We start from the raw sequence: 19,200 nt of genomic DNA, 5'->3' as shown, positions 1-19,200 counted from the left end.
GAGGAGCACAGGTCGTACACCTGCTGCACAGAGACAGCAAGGTGGAGGCTCCCAGCTCTGTGCTCACCTCCACACCACGTGCAAAGGGACAAATCTCCCACAGAGCTGTGCAGAATGCTTTGCTGGCGCTGCTGGTCCCTGCGCAGCCTTAAAATGACACACAGATCAATCTGATGCACAATTTCTCACCGAGTCCCCAAGGCAGCCCACGAATGGTACAGTGTAAATCCACCTTGTGGCTGCTGCAGCTATCCAGCACATGGCATGCATGATCTCCATGGCCAAAGGGTTCTGGAATGCAGATCACAAGACAAAGTTGTCCTTGTCTGTACCCGTTCCAAGCCCTTTTCCCCTTAGGACCAAATACAGCCTCTAACATTTTGGTGGGACTGCAACGCTGCGAGGTGAGCTGGTAGTGTAATGGGAAGCTGGATCAGACCTCTTCCATTCAAGATTCCACCTACACCTCAACTTCAAAGAGGAACTGGGCCTACAAGTTTGGTCAGGAATCAAAAAAGAGCTGCAATTTGTCACAAAATCCAGTCTTTAGAGGTGCGCCCATATGGGATGGCAATTGCTCACCATGATAAGCTACCACTTTCTAAGTCAGGGTGGGACTCATGACCCAAGCACTCCAAAATGGGAAGGGCAGAGCATCCTGATGCAGAAGCTGCTTGTTCCTGGCCTGCCCAGCTCTGCCTTTTTGGTTCCCCACCTCCTTCAGGAGTCGTTTCAGAGACTGCTGAGAAAAACAGCGACATAAAGCTGTTCAGAGTTCATGCATCACAGGGAGGGAGCTGAACCTCTTCCATATGCAGAAGGGACAGCAAGCAAAATGCAAAGCTTTCATTCCCAGCCTGCCCAAACCCCGGTACATTTGACTTCTAAATGAGTATTTGTAGGTTTAAACATAAAACGCAATGGAACCTCTGCCTTAATTTACCAGTAAATAAAGCTCAGAGCATTGGTATGGAAGAGAGGGGGGAAACACAGGGCCAATTACTTTATTTATTTAAAGCCCTGTGAAACAAAAAGTAGGCTCTCATTATCCTGGCACCATACAGTATGAGATAAGCCTTCTGCAGGGAAAACCATCGTCTAAAAGGTGAGATGAAAGGCTCACTGCAGCTGCAGGACGTGGCAGAGCACTGCAGGGCTGACAACGTGGGGTCCTTCTGAGCTGGGTTAGCACTGCAGCTCCGGAGAGGAATTTCACCAGGAACTGAACAAGAAGGAAAAAGAAAAGCAACAAATAATCAATCCACCATTTTAGTTTGTAACCAGAAGGCCCTCCTGCCTTTACTGCCTTAATTTCAATGGATGGAGTGGCTCCTTTCTCTAGACTGGAGGATGTGCCCAACCCTCAGACACAAAGCAGGACTATAAAAGATCTCTTTCCAAATCCTATCTGAGAAGCAAAAGCTGCTGCCGTATCAGGTTGAAACTAATGAGAAGAGCCCAAATTCCTATTGCACTGTTTGCAAGCACCAAAATCCCATTTGCCAGCTAAGCCACAACCCATAGCACACAGCAGTTTTTCACAGGTCAGACTTCCCATGGGCTCAACATCAACAAACATGGGAAAGCTGCAGCAGGTGAAGTGCTGAGTCTGATCTCGTTGCAGCTTTTGCTACTAACCTATAAAAAGTGGCTGAACAGCTCCAACTCGCCAACCCGCACCATAAAACTTGAAAAGCTTCTTGAGCTGTCCAGCTCCTATTTCTGCAGAAGGATACAGGCAGCATCTCTCAAAGTAAAGCTCTGCTTTGCCATTCTGCTTTCCCTGAGCACAGCACACAGCTTGGCTGAGCCAGATAAGGGCAGCCCCCCAGCAGTGCTAGTGTCCACTCTGCTGCAGCCAAGTCCTCTTTCTGCTACACTTACCAGCAGTTACCAACTAACAGAGGATGATATAGGATATGTGATATCCTAATCAGTGATCCCTGGAGTCTATAGAGAAAAAGCAGCTTTAAAAAAAGAGATACTATGGGTGAGAAACAGGTGAAACTTTCTGCGTAACTGCTCCCAGTACAGCAAACCCAGTCAGAATGGAGTCATTCATGTCATCTGTCAAACTATCCCTGCACTTATAACTATCTTTAGGCTGGCAATTCTGTACAAATAACTCATAATAAAATTCAATTAATCATGCAGAGCTTTACATAAGTCAGTACAGTCGAAACATCTTGATATCTCTCTTCTCTCCATAGTACGCTCCCCTTGCTGTCAGCAAGTATCAAAGCTGTGGCTCACAAGGGCAGCACCTTCAGCAGAGTGCCAGCACTGAACTTTCTACAGACCTTTCTCACTCCTTAGCTTTGCTGTTAGCTCTCTGTGTATTTATTAAATATTCATCCAGAGAAAAAGATCAGTAAAGTGGACCGAGCAAAACAAACCTCGAAGGACAGATGTCTGACACTGGTTACATCAGGCAACACTTAGCTTACACAGAAAAGAAGGACCCACTATAATTTACGTTAATGTAATGCCATGAGTGTTTGCACATGTTCCAGTCGTGTGCCATTACAAAGCCAATTACTGATCTATATGACATTAGTCCAAAGAAATCAAACATATACAGCTTCTAATTATGATGCTCAATCTGCTGCTGGGAGCTCACTGCGCCCCAGTTACCAGTGGACATAGAGTGGGGAGCATTGGCAGCAGCTTGGAACTTAGACAAATCCCTTCTGCCATCACTCCTAACAGCCATCAGGTAAAGGGAGAAAGGAACAATAGGAGCCACAAGTTTCTAACAGCTAAAAAAGACAGACGTTCTGGTTTTGCTTAATTTGAAGCAACACATTTTATTGGAATGTGAGTGACAGACCCAAGGTTGTCAAAGCTAATTGTGTCCAGAGACAATCACTGGAAGCAGCCTACAGTCACTTTGCCAGGCTTGGCTAAATAATTATGCCACGAATTGCTTCTTGCATCCAGTATATTCCAGGCCACAGTCCCTCCATCAGTGATTACAATTTCTACTCGCTCATTTCCCATTAATTCCTCCTCTCTTTTATTGGAGGATAAAAAGCAAGACCTCATCTTTAAAAGGAGAGGAGCTACGCCTTTGTGGATTTCTCCCCTTTGTCATTTTACCACCCTGTGTCAATGTCTCCCCATTTAGTGCACCAAGATTTAGCCTCACCACTCCCAAGAGATCTCTGGGCTGTTCCCCAGTGCCAGTACAACAACGATCCCTGCTCCCAAACACACTGAGCTGCACTTTGGTCTCAATTCCCTAAACTGCCCTCACCCAGCTGAAAAGCTTTCCTACTGCTCAATGGTTATCAAAGCAAACAACAGCACAATGCAACCCCTTTCTCCACCAGCTGAAAAACCTGGCGTGTTTACTCCAGCTTCATTACACGCTCACACCTATCACATCAGTGTCACCACGGTAATTACAGCAGTCTGAAAAAGCTAGCAGCAAATAGGAGCCAATTAAATGCCTAGCCCAGGGAACAGGTCCTTCCCAGCTTTTAGGTTGAGATGCAGAGCCTTGAGGAGCCAAGGTTTCACATGCACAGCCCAAACAAAGAGCACACAGCCGGACGAACCGCTGCGTTCAGGAATGGCAGCTGAACACAGCAGCAGTGATTCTCCTAATGGAGCTCACACTGCACCAGGAGGTGAGGGCAACACCAGTAGGATGAGAGTAATATTCACCCCTTTGTTCTTTCTCCCTAAGAAAGGAGCACTTGTGTACACCTGGGGGACTTGTAGGCCAAGGCCACGAGCAGCTGGGGATGCTCCCAACAACAACCCACTGAGGAGTGGCCACTCTGCCCCTCCTTTCCTCCTGCCAGGGGAAAGGCCCAGCTCTGTCAGCACTGCCTGGTTTCAGTAGCACAAACTGCAGTCAGCCTGGCACTAAAAATGCAAAGCTGCCCTGCAGCAAAGGATAATTCACAGTAGCATTATCTTCAATTCGCTGGCTTACTGTTAATTTGGACTGAGTGGGACGGGGGGGGAAGCGTGTTAGCAAAGACAAAAATAAGCAGATGACAAATTTGCTTATTAACCACACTGAATAAGAGATGTATTAAAAAAAAAAACCGTAAGGAGGGAGGGGGGATGAAAAGCAGGATGTGAAAGAAGCAGGAGCTGGAACAGCATGGCTAATGTCAACCATGAAACGCAACCCCTGCTGGGACAATTTGAAAGACAGAAGAGGCAGGCTTTCCAGCATTAACTATTTGATTGCTCTCCTTCAGATGCATCTACCTAATATCACACAGGGAGCAGGACTCCAAGCTGCCCTACAGATCATTCTTACAAGCTCAAGACCTGAAATAGCACCAAGAAAAACAAATAAATTCACCCTGCTTTGGAAACCATTGATTCAAAGCTGATGAGGACGCACTGCATGAGACACTGCAAAACAAATCCCACACCCACTGTCAGGCAGTCCAACACAAGCAATAGGTCCATTATTTACTTTACCTTTATTCCAAGCATCCAAAGCTCTTTGGAAGGCACACTCTGTACCACTGCAGGTTTATTTTCTAGTCCCACTGAAGCCAATGAGAGTTTTTGCATAGGCTGAGTGAAGGAACTTGTCAAGCATGTCTATAAGCATAGCACCTGTTTGATAATCTGTGATGACCACATACCCCCAGCTTTCCCCATGACATCAGGAATCCTGCCTGTCCCTCAGATGAGCAGCTCTTCATCTCCAGTTAAAGCAACACAGCTGGCCCACAGCCTCTTCCATATTCATGTTTTCTCTGCTTTCTGCAGCACCTGCATCCTGCCATCACCTGCTGCTGCTGTGCAGCTCCTTCTCCTGCTAAGAGCAAAATGTAATTAGTGTCAGACGCTTCTTTGCATCTCCCTTTCCTAATAAGGACAAATGTTGTCACACATCCTTTCTGCCTCCTCAGCCCTGTACTCAGCAGTCTCCAGGCTCATTTAGTTTTGTTCCATTTACTGTATCTTTTTTTCAGTTTTTGTCAGTTTGGGTCTATAACCAAAATAGGTCACGAGAAATGAACACTTTGACAGCAGTCCCAAAAGTCTTTGCATCGGCAAATGATTTTTTTTTTTTCCCCCTGCAATTTTAAGAATTCCACCACAACAGCAAATTCAACAGAGGGTATTACCCAGATGGAGGTGGAAGGATCACAGAGCTGGTCATTGCAAAGAGCTTCTGTTGAAACAACTGTAACAGAACAGCAATGGGTGGGGATGGGAGGGAGAGCCTCTGCCATCCAGCTAAACAAAAGGAAAGAAATCTGATAAGATACCATGAGTTGTACTGGTATGCTTCCGTGCATGCAAACTCAGTGCTTGGGTCAGTTGGCAGCAAGACTCAGCTTATTTAAAAGATCTTACAAATGGGAACTGAAACCCAAAAGATAAAGCCTTGTATTTACAAGATTCCTGGGCATGTAATTGTAATGTGTTTACAGTCTCCTCCAAAGGTACAACACGTGCCTAAATTAAATGAGGCATGAGTTTAACTGGTTGCAATATCAGGGGCTGGATCATTTACTCAAGGTCAAATTCAAAGGAGATGGAAGAGAGAAAAGCAGAAGTCAGACCTCAAATCCCAAACCAGTGCCTTTGTCCGTGCAGTCATTCTCTTCACATTGGAAAGGGAAGGAGAAAGAAAGGAGATGAGGAGGCTTGTCCATAGAAAGACTAGAAGAAAGTTCACTCCACAGAGCTTGTGAGACTTTCAGCTGCAGCCCCCAGGCTGGTGAGAGACCCTGGAGAGACAACGGGCTCTTAACCTGACCGCTTAGGGTGCAGGCAGAGCATGCAGGAAGGAACACAGGTTAAGGTCAGCCTGGTATTTCCAAAAGAGCTATCTTGAGCCATGGAAAGAGCTGCATAAGAATAGGTTGGTACACTGCTGCCCTGGAAAAACTCCACAGCTCCGCTGCAAAGACTCAAGGCGGTTTTTGAAGGGAGATTCCCAGCTGTCCTAACAGGTTGACTACTGGTTAATGGTGATAACAGGAAAAATAAAAGCACGACCTGTTTCCCGGTATGCACACAGGTTAGCCAAAGATGGATTCCTTCCTAGACCAGGATACCTGCAGTACATCTGTTCTGATACAAGAGCCTTCCAAGTTTTACCTTTTTCTCTTTGATCCTGCAGAGAGTACAAAGAAATGGAATCAACTCCTCCGGTTAGAAATGCTTATGGAAGCAAACACTTAAAGATGTCCTGGGCTCGGCAAATGGAGATCCTGCAGCCCCAGCCTGGCACACCCAGAGATTTCCCACTCCGCTGCCCACTGCTGTTGCTAACAGCACACCGTGGTCTGCAGCAATGCTCATCACCATCTGCACTTGCAGGAACTTCCATGGAAGCCCACTGAAGCGGCACACAGCACTCACAACCGAGACATTTCCCACTGCACCACCAACCGCAAAGGGAAATGTGATGAACATCTGCATTTTGCTGGTGAACGAGGGCTTCTGGAATACAAATTTCCATATGCTGTGGTGCAGTTGGCTTGCTCTGCTTATAGAGCAGATGGCAGCTCCCTGACACACAGCCCTGGCATCTGCACTGGAGTGCAAGGCCCAAAGACACCAGCATCCATGGATCACACAACCCACACCCAGAGGGCTGGGACATTAATTTACAGCAGCAGAAGAGCAGAGACCTGTCTGCTTTGTCTCTCTTTCTAATCATCTGTATCGCTATTATTGAAATTAACAGGTAATATTCAGCTGACACAGAGTCAAAATATTTTTTCCCATCGCTTTATGCTTTTAAATACAGCCACAAGGTTTCGTTGCAAGAAAGAAATAACATCTCCATCCCTTTATGATCTCCTCCTGCAGTTGGCAGGAGGGGAACCAGCAGTGAGAGGGCCTTTAGTGCTTTAAAAGCAAACCAAAGCTATCACTTCTGTTTTGCAGCAAGCCACAAGGCAACCCATCAGTGATGATCAGTGCCCCTCTGCAGACATTCTGATAATTAATGGAGTATTTCAAGCATCTAGTTATGATCACATAGTAATGCTTCATTGTTTTGTGGGCAAGGGCTGCCACAGGACGCTTGTTAGGATGGAAGATGATTGTCTATTTTGCTATCATGGGGGAATGCTGTAATCTCAGCGAGGTATCTAACAGCAACCTGTGCTTTTGTTACGAGTAACATTCCCTCAGGTTCAAACAATACACCATCAGCAACAAAGCACACGCAGCGAGGACCACAGAACCAGCAACTGTGAAGAGAAAAAGCAAACTGTGAGAGGAAAGAGAAAGAAATGTCACCTCTCCCCCCACCCAACCCCCATGAAAGAGGCTGGATGAGACCAACTACGCTGTGCACTCGCTAACCGCCCTTCAGCATCAAATGAGCTGCAGACAAATGTTGTTTTTCTGGGTGACCACGAGGCACATTGCAGTGAATGACCCCGACAGCCACGCTGTCCCCAGACACAGCAGCCTATGTGCAGAATCCTCAGCAGCCCCTCCTCACAGAAAGCTCAGGTGGGAGCCCCACAAGTGACTCAGCACAGTTTGCAATCGCATCACAAACTGAGTTCTTTCAGATCGATGGGTTTTCATCCCTGGCACACGTCTGGAATGAATGAATCTCTTCCCCCCACGAAATCCATCGATGTGCACAGACATCCCAGCCGAGCAGCTGCTGGGGCTCATGCTCACGAGTACTGAAATGGCAGACATTGCAAACTGAAAGTTCTTGAGACAGTGAGAAAAGCAAAGATATTTTAGTTCAAAAGAAATAGAAGTACAGTCAAAACCACCTATGGAAAGCACCTCTTATCACTCTGCAATACTTTAGGTATCTACATGCTGGAATATCTTTGCAAAAGATTTCTATAACATATTATCTAAGCAAGGCTAGAGAGTGAACCAAAACCCATCATTATTTCCTAAAGTAACCCTCATGTCAGTGGCTTACACTCAACATGGAGATAACCCACAACACAACCATGGGGCAAATATTTAGGTCATTCCTTCCTGAAGCACTATAAATTCCTCTGTGTTTGCTCAGCAACTTGTCTCAGTCAATTAAACTCCAGAGCAGAAAATGGGAGGACTGGGCTCCAGCAGCCTGCACTGAGAGCTGGGACCCCAAAGCAGCATCAGCAAAATCACCAATCACATCCTTCCCCAACATACTCATTAAACCACCAGTTGGTGCTTAATTAATTTAGAAAATGCCGTTCTAGTGGCAGCCCAATCCAATGCCCTTTGCTAAAAGGCAAGCAGTAACTAGGTGGAAAAAGCACAGCTACACATCAAAGGTTTTCTATATGATGTACACTTAAAATCTTCTCTCAGCTTCGACACTGAAGGGAGTTGAAGGCCACAGGAAAATCCAGAGCTGTATGCCCATACCATCTCTCCCTGCTCTCTACCTCAACAGTGATATTCCTGATACCCATTTGGCATTCTGCAGTTGAGAAAGGAGGATATTTTCACCACATTACGTCCGAAGACATGCACACAGAGGACAAAGCAATTGGAACAAATTATCCTGCAAAATAAAGGTGGTTACAGATAGAAGCAGCGTGGATAGCTAACAAATGGCTTATGTGCTTTCACACAGCACTGTACTTCCACTAGAAAAGCCAGTTTCCGTCCAGAAACTGATGACAATTTCAGTGCCAATGGTTAAATTCTACCTGAAGGTTATTCTCATGTTTGGGTAAGCAAGAAAACATTAATACCTAAAAGGGTCTCCTCAGGAGATAGCTGGATGCAGCTCTTGGATTCACTCTGGACAACAAACCTGACCTCTTCATATTTTGCTCTGGGAGAGGTTCACCCATCTGCCAATTTTTGGAGGGTGTGTAAGGAGAGGAATGTTTGTTCTTGTATGATCTGCAAGTAAAAGGGGGTCAGGAAGCAGCTGGAGCTGCCATGAACTCAGAGAAATCATGTTACTACCAACAGATGCTCTCTGCTTAGTGCTTTTCCAGTCCTGCTTTCTCACCAGGTCTGCTGCACTCAGGGAAAGCCCACCCCACACTGCATGGGGAGCTGCTCTCTGCACCCTGGGCAACACACAGATCTGCTTGGAGACCACAGATGGACACGGAGCATCATTCTATCGGCAAAGGACAATCTTGTAACTTCCAAATATTTTATTATCAACAACATGCTCATCAATGGGTATTCGATTCAATTACCGTTCAGTTTCCAATTGTCACACCAGCTTTGTGAGCCCAGCTAACAATGCAGGCCAATTTAAAGGCAGCACTGCCAGCGTTCACCGCTCAATCTTCAAACAAAAGAAAAATGAGGCAAAATAACCCGTCTTGGAACACCCAAATAAGCAAACGAGACTGCGTTTCTGAACATTACTGGTGATTGGAAATGGTTCTTCTAACATCACTGGAAGGAGAATTAGACCTACCCTGAATGACTGTGAAAAAACAACACGTTTTGCTGCGACAGGAAAAACAGACAAGTTGAATCATCTGCCCAGAGCCAGAACCCCAGCCAAGTGAATGAAAGCAAACGCTGATTAAACAAACACTAAAAGTGATATTAGAAATTTTTGAGAATATTCTGCTCCCCCTTTCCATTTTCTCCACACACCTACTCCGTTTACCTTGTCTGAAAACAGCTGGTTCTTTGGATCTGGGGTTGCATACACACACTACAACTCTGCACAGTTCTATGCAAATATCTGTGCTTAAACTAGATCTAAGTGTGTTTTTCTCATTAGCTACACGTAGAGATTTCAAAACGCTGGCAATGGGAGGCTGCAGCACTCTGACATTTACTCCAGGCTGCCAGAGCAGAGGATTCATTTACAGATCAACACCAGCTTAATTACTCACCCCCGTGGTATTCCGTAATATCACAATCAAAGCACAGAAAGCAGACGTTTAGCAAAACACGAGGCTGCTTCCTCTACCTATAACATAACCAAAGAAAAGATAACAGTCCTTGATATGGCAAGTAATTACCTGATAAACTGTACCAGAAAAGACTGCTGCTTGGCACAGTGCAGCAGTTTATAGACATCAGCTTTAGTAAATAACAGAGGAGTCCCTATGTGAAAAGAATGCAAACAAAGGAGTAAATTGAGAGGCACAAGCAAGCTTTAAAACAAACACCACAACACAATGACAGGACCAAGCAATATCAATCTGTTTCAATCTGTGCCATGTTCTCTATCAGCAGAGGGCATCCACCTCTTCTCCATCACTCGGTACAGTCAAACTACCCCCAAACACTCCAACAAAGGACTGGTAACAGCACAGAGTGCTCTGTGCACAGCTGGCTGAGTCCTGCCAGGAGAAGGGCCCTGCTGGATGTCCTGGAACAAAGCACAGATTGCACCTATCTGCAGCCATCGGTCACCAAAAGGACACTGCCACCTCGTTGAGCCTCCTCAAGTTCTCTTTGGGTCCTTGCAGCTCAAAGGTGGAGATGCTGAAGGAACACTGAGCGTGGGATCCCTGGGGCAGGGCTGAGCTCAGCAGGTGCTCACCAAACAGCTTCCTCACTCTTCTTTTCTTCCCAAACAAAACCCTGAAATCTTAGCATTTTAAGCAATCAAAAGCTAGATGATAAGCTGCAGCAGTACATGTATAAGGCTAAATAAACACCTGCTAAGAAATGGGATCAGGGTTTCATGGCTTTAAGATAGTTGGCCTTAAACCTGGCTTCATGCAGGACTGGATGTCAGGACCTCTTACACCACTCTGAATTTCCAGGATAATGCTGCTCCTTTCCAGCTTCCCATAAACACAGAGAGAAAAGACCCACCTCTGTGCTGCTGATGTTCAAACCAAAACAAGCTTGCCCTTTTGCAAACACAAAAGGAGGTGCCTCCTTCTGCAGTTTCCCCATTCACAAGGCAGGTGAGCAGGCTGTGAACACAACTCCCTGCTGTAATTTCAAACATTCATCCTACACATTTCCCCCAAAGATGTTAAAAATGGACCATGCAGCTCTAAAGACTACAACGTATGGCGAGTTACAGGAGCTCTGCCCCACCTCATCTACCAGGGAAATCTTTGCAGGCTGAAATACTGCACGTAAATGAATTCCTTAATTCAAAATTTGAACCTGTTCCATTGCTTTTTATGGCTGATTCCTCCTGAATGTGGGTCTGCTTCTGGTGCTGGCTGCCCGCTCACGCTCCTGCAGCAGACTACAGCAGTGATAATCATTAAAAAATACTACTTAATAAATCTCATTTAATTCAACCCGCTTCACAGACATACTTTCATTAGCAAGCTCGTAGATAAGGTGTCAAACTCGCATCCCATAGAGCTGGTTGATGCTTCCAACAGCTGTACAGTCTCTGTGCACAAGCTGAAGGCTGAGCTCTGGAAAGAAGACCTGAGCTCTCACTTTGGGGAGGCGTTCATTAAATGAACAGTGGTAAACTTGTTTTTCTAACTTGTCCTGCTGCTGATCACTAGCCACAGGAAGCAGACCAAACCTGATGTAACCCTTTTGCATGTTTTCATAGCATTAGCTTTAATAAATGTAACGTACTCCACCCTCAGAGCAGAGCAGTCCTCAGGTTCCAGCAGAAAGAGTGGTTGCTTTAAGTATTTAGATCACATTACAGCTGGGACTTTAAAATAAGCAATGGCTTGTACTGTAGACAGCTATCAGCATCAGCTCGATGAAATACACGTAAGCTAACCTAGTGTGGTTAAAAGCTATGGCCTGTGGGGTCTGTTAGCATGGTGTTCTTGTATGTATCTTTCTTATTTGTACTACAACAGTGCTTTCTGATGCCAGCAAACAGCAAAGCAGCACCGTGCCAGGTGCTGGATAAATACAAGCAGTACGAAGCACAGTCTCTGTACAAACAAAAAGGTTTATGAATTTCAGCAGAGAAAATGGGAAAACCCCAAAAGAAGCAAAGACTATCCTCATTAGGCCAGCAGCTAACAGAGGCCTCAATTCAGCACTGCTCAGTGTGTCCGAGTGCTCGGCCGAGTCCAACCCTAAAGCTGGGGCTGAATGCAATTATTTTGTTATTTCCCAGGTCTCAGCTCAGTGCTTTAGCTATGCAACGACCCATTTTCTTCCACCAGTAACAGCATTCCAACCTTCTGCAGGTACTGGTGAAACCTTCGCTGACCACACATCCCTGTGCTGGTTCTTTTTGCTGTCTCAAAGACCAAATAAAATCCCCTGCAATTCTGAACTCAACCTTCTTCACCTGTTGTTGGTTGGTTGGGTTGTTTTTTTTTTGGTTTTTTTTTTTTTTTTTTTTTGAGGAAATCCTGTACTAAAAGGCATGCTCCTACCATTGCAAGCTTTACATTCAGACCAGCATTGCTCACGGGACAGAAGAGCTCACGTGGAGGCTGGCTGAAACCCAGTGAGAAGCTCAGACTCGTGGTGAGCTCACCAGGGATCAGCACCTGCTACCCCACAACACGGAGGTCCCAGGGCTCAGGCAGGCACTGCAACATGCTGTGCATTCACCCCTTGCTCTGCCCTGTCTCCATCACACAGAGCAGCTGCCCCAGCGTGACCTGAAGACAACTTGCACTATTATGCAACCGCTCCCTCCTCCTACAGACCTCCTTCCTCCTCCCTCCTAGCCTACAGATCAGCAACCGTGGCCAAAAAGGGGACAGGGGGGGAAAAAAAAAAAATCATCTCACAAAGGATGCCATTTGCTGCTCCATCTGTTCAAACACACTTGCCATCCAAAAGATATTCTCAGTAAATATGCCACAGGCATGTGCAAAGTCATATACGGTTAATTATGTGACTGCATTACCAGTGGAAGCCCCAGTCCTTAGCTCCACGTCCCAGTAAACTGCTGGCTTTTCTCCAGTCTGACTCTGAGCATCTACAAACAAAGCAGGCTGAGATAAGGAAAGGGGGAGAAAATGCAGAAGGTGAACCCTGAAAGGGCACAAATCATCATAAAACCTGGCCTTGTTAGCTCTACTTCCACACAGTTACCTCCTTACTAACCTCTCCTCTTCCCTCGATAACAATGAGGGTAAAAGAGACTCAGAAAGCAGAGGTGCACGTGGGAAATCAAGCACACAGAGGGACACTACGCAAGGCTGCACTGTCAAGATATCCTTACTTGTATCTCAAGGCTGAATGTTCATGGCACAGCACCTCCTACCTGCTCATCCACCCGCCCATCACTCAGGTTGGTCACCTGGCCGTGGCCTTCGACTCAGCACTGCTTCTGTCACTGAGCTGCAAAGATCACTTTCCCAACCTGTTAGTTTTAGCACATCAGTCCTCCAGCCCTGTGTCTTCTAATGCAAATATGCACGGCTTGCCTTCGTTTTATTGTTTCAAACAAGATAATCTCCTGCCTGCAACCAACCTATAATACAGCCTGTCACCAGCATGCTCACTATCCCAATAGAGGTATGCACCTCTTCACGCTGCTCTTTAGTCTTTGGAGGATCCCTTTAAAAACACCAGCAAAAATTTCTCATTAAAGAGAGTGCACCTAAAAGGCAAATCCCTACCTGCAAGGCACTTCTGCCCTGAACCAATGGGGAAAACAGCTGTCCAAGCTCACAGCTCAGCCCCAAAGCCTTCAGGAGTGTGGCTCAGATATGGCTTCCACACCTTTGCCCAACATTTCTTTGCTGGCAGGATTTTTACAATGGCTTTCCTGGTTATATTCCATGAGTGCAGACTTCTGTGCATTTGACATGCAGATCAAATCTGTTTTCTAGGTGATACATCCAGTGTATCTCCTTCAATATCTTGTCTCGAGAAGCTTTCCCAGTGATTAAACTATTCGAGATCCCTACAATCAGACACTTCTCAATCGTGATTCCTGTCTCTTGGTCAGAACTCCCTTAAGGACAAGGTAAAAACAGAGATTTTGATCCCATCCAGGCTGGATTCCCCCTGCTTTCAATCACTAGTTTTCGAGACAGAGTACCAAGAAAAGCAATTTCTGCACAAGAAACAGCTGCACCTAAAAGTACAGTTAGAAAGGAAGTTCTTTTGCTGATGCCAAAGGAATGCCTAAAAAGCCACTCCTCAAAGTGCTCCCAAAAGAAGCACAATGAAAAGTATATTAGTTCACACAATGGAAAGAATGAGGACTTGAACCTCACCCAGAAGGATGGCAGGACAGACTTCCTCTGGAATTTGATGGATGGAGATTGCAGAGCACAGGAGTGGCTCGCTCTGCACCAGAAGCCCCTGCCCTGGTGACACATTCCCCAAACAGAGAGGAGGAGACCAGAATGATGCAGCACAGAGCAAATTCAGCAGCACGTTGCACCCATTTGTGCAAAGCAGCTCTCCTTCCCGTGCATCTCATGCCACGGTCGCATGGCAGCACAGCATCCTATACTGACTACAGATAAAACCACAGAATGAAGGTCTCCAAGGTGGGAATGCTCGAATAAAACACGTTTCTAATTTTGTATTTTTGGAAGTTAATGATGGTGTAGAACAGCTCGATTAAGAAAAGCTCTGAAAATACCAAATATTTACGAGCAGGCAGATCAGCATTTCTATTATGGGATCTGTCACACGGATTCACCATGAATCACTTGGATCCTACACAGTTTATGCAGCTGTCAGAGCTGCAGTCACGACAGCCCCGGCGCCACAAACCATAGCCTTCTTTTAAGATGCACCCGTTATCTGTCATTTTTCAATCGTCAAAGAATCAACAAAATTGCATTATACATCATTACAAGGACATGCAGCTGTAACCTCAGAATCAACAATTTCAGTGGTAGGAAGTGACCTCCGATCTCCTTGCCTGGAAGAAAGAGAGCACCAAAGGCAGCCGACAGCAGCGCTCCCTGCCCATAAAACACACATCACAAATAGCCCCTTCTCTACATTTCCCTCTTGGTAGATACCACCACATTAATGAATCCAATCCCGTGACGTTCCAGCTTAGCTTCCCACTCATGAGAACAGAAATAGAAACTGCAAAGCACTTCCAAGGGTCAAGTCCAAGTGAGAACACAGCTAACCGCTCTGCATCTCAAATATGACATTATGGACAGAGTCCACAGGGAAGCCTGGGCTTGCAGAACACAGACAGGTCCATCCCCTCAAGAGGTAGCACAGGAATCAGAACAGAAAGTGAAACAGCATGGGAAGATGTTTTTCTATCAAGGAAACGCTGCCAGGAAAGCCAAAACAAAAGTTACACATTAGATCTATTTTCTACAGCTTTACCAAGTAACAGTAAGGCTGCAAGGCACAGACTAACTGAAGTCAGGAGGAAATCTGCCACTCCTGCAGCTTTCCTCAGCTCACCTTCCAAGGAGGGCAGCTGGAAGCAGCCCAGCACAGGTACTCACCGCTGCTTTGCTGTCACAGCACAGCCTGACATGGCTCCACGTCCACATCCAGCTCCGTCCCAATGGTCAGCAACTCTATCTTCCACCGCTGGAAACAATTCAACACATCCACTGTTTCTGAACACAATTATTTACTGCGTTATTTCAGGATCCAGGAAAGGCTGGGCCTTAATTACAACAACATGTGCAGGGTTGCTGCGTTGGTTCCCAATCACTGGTTTCTCAAGTAGGCTCCACTTCTCCAAGAAAACATTTGCTTTCCTAACACAGGAATGACTTTTTGCTCCATACTGGGATTTACAGAGCACCCTGCCAAGCAGTGCTCCTTGTGCCAAATCACAGTTCTGCACAGCCAGCATGCAGTGACACGAGGGACAGATGAGAGCTCTGAAAACCAAAATGTTACTGCAGCTGAAGTGCCATTTACAGAACACACTTCTCTGGAGGGCATCTGCAAGCATGTAAGGCAGAAATTAGATGTACAACGCTCTTACGGTTAGTGGTGACTGCACCTGTAATTACCTATTTGCAACAATAAGAAAGTCAGCTTGTAGATAAGATTAGGAGAAAAGCCCAAATTTACCATTAACACTTGCTGAGACTGCAGAGACTGATAGTGGATTTCTCCTAATTCTCTAATTTTCACAGGTAATTGCGATTATCCCAGCAACAACAGTTTGGCTGACAAGTGAAACAGAGACCAAAACGTGACTGACAGCTTTCAGAGGTATGGGTTACCTCCAGCTGTTTCAGACGATGGGTTCCTGCCTCAGCAGCAGCACCTGTGAGAGCCTTCACCTGGACTGTGGTGTACACTGAAGTTGGTTGGAATACTCCTGAAGATTGGATCATGGCAGCCTCGGTCATACCTTCATCCTGAGGGCAGAGCAGCCAGTCTTCATGGGAATTAGAGATGAGCCCATCATAAGATGGTGCTCTATGGTACTGAAAAGGTGACAAACAGCAGGAAGAAGAAAAAGGGAGAAAGGAAAAAGTGCTGCCTGCTCTTAGGATATCCTAAACCCTGAATACATCCGACAGCCACGGAAGGAGAAAGAGCTGTGATGTGGTTGTGCTGTTGTCAGCGCACTGAAATTGTGCTTTAGCTTTTTTATTACAATTCCAATTCTATCTTGGATCATAACTCAGCTGTAAAAATTCTACTGGAAGTCAAAAGGCAGTTAGAGATGTCAGTGGGAATGCAAGTCATGTTCACACACCATCCCTATCCTACAAGTGACCCGGCCCTGGCGTGTGCCTTTACCACCACAAAGTCAATGGCAATGCTCATGCACAGCTTATTGCTGCAGCTTAGAGGAAATCCAGGAATTAATAAGATAGGGTGACACACGGGTTCTTTGGAAGCCTGTGGTGAACCATGAGGTCCAGCACAAATCTCCCAAGCAAAGTCAGGGGCGTACCCCTTGGTATGCATTCAGCTGCCAGCATCCTATGGGGGTCCTCCGAGCCTTTTTAGCCCCAAAGTCACAGATCTCTATTCGCTGCTGAACTGATTCACATTCAGTTTCACACCACTTGACTACATTGCAGTCCACAGTCATCCTCCACCCCCAGTGAAATGCTGGAGTCACCATGCCTGGAGGTGTCCCTGGATGTGGCACTGAGGGACACAGTTCAGTGGGGCACAGTGGAAGTAGTGTTGGATTTGACGATCTTAGTGGTCATTTCCAACCTTAATGTTGTATAATCTCTCACAAACAAGCCCCTGTCTTGGTTGGTTACATTTGAGACCACAGTTTAAACGAGAGAAGCAGAATTTACGGTGCTAAGCCTAGCCACCCATTCACAGCCCTTCATCCACCATTTCTAGGGCAAGACAAGGAGCACAGCCCGTCTCCCTTTAAGTTTTGAAACAAATCCACTGCAGGATTTACTGCCCACACGTGCCGGAGATGCCACCAGCACACCCAACAGCATCAGCACTGCTTTCACTCTCCCTCGCACCAAACATCTGCAAGCAGTGGCAACAAATACAAACACTGTCTGAACAAATCCATCATCCTTCATTGAGGCTGCACCACAAAAACGTCGAGCCAGGATTCCTAAACGTCCCCATCATTGGGGGGGGGAGAGGGGAGCAGAGGAGAGAAATTTATGAATAGGCATTTTCAAAAGCCGTATTTTGAAAACAAATGCTTCGTATAGCTGTTTCCCAAAGCGTGTTTTCACAATCCGGATCAACAACAAGTCAACGCACGAGCAATTCGAGCAATTCCTACAGCGGCGTGCCAACGCTAACAAATTGCCACATCAGAAATACGTGTCAACAAACAATGTCCACATTCCGTGGTGGATAGAGCAGAAAAGGGATATCTTTGGGTCTCGGGGATAGGGGACGTAACAGGGTGATGTGTTTCACCACCCAAGCCCTCTGTTATTTGGGGTCGGCGTTGGTATCCCACAGACCTGCTCTTTTCTGCTGGCGAGGCGTTGAAATACGTGAAATAAAAATCGCCGTGCCAGCGACAGACGCGAGTACAAAGAGAAGCGATTTGCTACAAAGGGATTAATACGTTTTGAAAGTTACGAGCTGCCAGAACGGCTTTTTATCGCTTTTCTTTTATCGAGACCGTAGAGAAGGCCGGTACGCGGGCGGGGAGGACGGCGGAACTCCGCCACAAACACCGCCTGAACGGCACCGGGGCTCTGACAGCAGCCGGTGGGCTGGGAGAGCCGCGAGGAGAAGCAGCACGAGCCGACACCGGCATCGAGCACAGCCCCAGACGGAGACGCGTTTTGCAGGCCCCGACCTCAGCACGGAGCCTCGCTCGAGCCGAGGCCTCCGAACGGCCGGGCGGGGAGCTGTCAGAGCCGGGGCCGCCATGTTAGCGGCCGCCGCTCCCCCCCCCCCCCCCCCGCCAGCCGCCGGCGGGGCCTCCAGCCCAGCGGGTGCCGCAATGCGCGGCTCGGGGCGCTCCGCGGAGCTCCCAACCGCGGCCCCGCATCGCGGGAATCGCCCGCCCGCCTCCATCCAGCCCAGCAGGTGCTCTCCCATCCGGGCTGTCAGAGGGAAAGGCGGAACGGAGCAACCGGGACCCCCCCAACCCCCCCCCAAAACGGCGTCGCCACCTGGGCGGCCGGCTTACCCGAAATCCTGGTCCATGGATTTAAAGAAGAATTTGTAGCTGTGCACGGGCCGGTTGCTGAGGACATTTTTAAAATCAGCTAAAGTGACTTTTTCCGGAGGGACGGGCAGCTTCACCAGATAAGGGGTTTCCTCTTCGTCGATGTGATAAATGATTTTAGTCTCCGCCATGGGAGAGGGCAGCGCGGCGGGAGAACAGCGCGCTGCGGGGAGGCGGCCCGGGGCTCCGCTCAGCGCCTCCAGCCCGCGGCCGCCCCGCACAGGAAGGCAGCTCGTAGCGCCCGGCCGCCGCCGCCGCCGCCACGCTCCTGGGCCGGGATTCCGCTCCCTGCACTGCTCTCTAGCTGCCCGACCCGGGAACGGCAGCCCTTCGCCGCCTCCGCCGCCGCCTCCCGCCCCGCGCGCATCCTCCCGCCGCCCCCCGCCGCGCTGGGCAGCGGGGCCGCCGCGGCACCCAGCCCCGGGGCCGGCGGGCAGCGGGGGGGCAGCGGGCGAGCCGCCCTCCTCCCCCTCCTCCTCTTCTCCCCTTCTCCTCTCCTCCTCCTCCTCCTGCTGCTGCCTCTCGGCCCGCACACAGCCCGGCTCTCGCCCGCCGCCCCCCGCCGGCACGGCAGCACTGCAGCGGGGCGGCCCGGGGAGGGGCTGCGAGCGAAGCGATGGTTCCAAAAGGGGGAAATAAAAGCATTTTTGCTTGTGATCTTTGGGTACTTAGGGGCAAGGAGCACAGGTGTGTCTCTAAGAGCGCTTCCTGATGCTGCCAGTCCCTTCTCCGCCCTCCCTTTCACAGCATCACAGAATGGCCAGGGTTGGAAGGGACCTCAAGGATCACGAAGCTCCAACCCCCTGCCACACGCA

At 47.8% G+C, this 19,200-nt stretch overlaps 1 protein-coding gene across 2 annotated transcripts in view; it reads right to left on the bottom strand.

Annotated features, from left to right (window-relative positions):
* Positions 1–18,906, bottom strand: part of DVL1 (dishevelled segment polarity protein 1) — a 57,941-nt gene extending 39,035 nt beyond the window's left edge. For both annotated transcript variants that reach the window (XM_085242361.1, XM_085242362.1), the window contains exon 1: positions 18,347–18,906. In XM_085242361.1, coding sequence (XP_085098487.1) covers positions 18,347–18,516 — 170 coding nt within the window. In that variant the 5' untranslated portion in view covers positions 18,517–18,906. The remainder of the gene's footprint in view (positions 1–18,346) is intronic.
* Between the last annotated feature and the right edge of the window lie 294 nt (positions 18,907–19,200).

Source organism: Meleagris gallopavo, chromosome 23 (assembly GCF_905368555.1).
Source record: "Meleagris gallopavo chromosome 23, MGAL_WU_HG_1.1, whole genome shotgun sequence".
NCBI classification, from domain to species: domain Eukaryota; kingdom Metazoa; phylum Chordata; class Aves; order Galliformes; family Phasianidae; genus Meleagris; species Meleagris gallopavo.
Note: the sequence above shows the minus strand (reverse complement) of the source record. Positions and strands in the feature narration are given on the sequence as shown.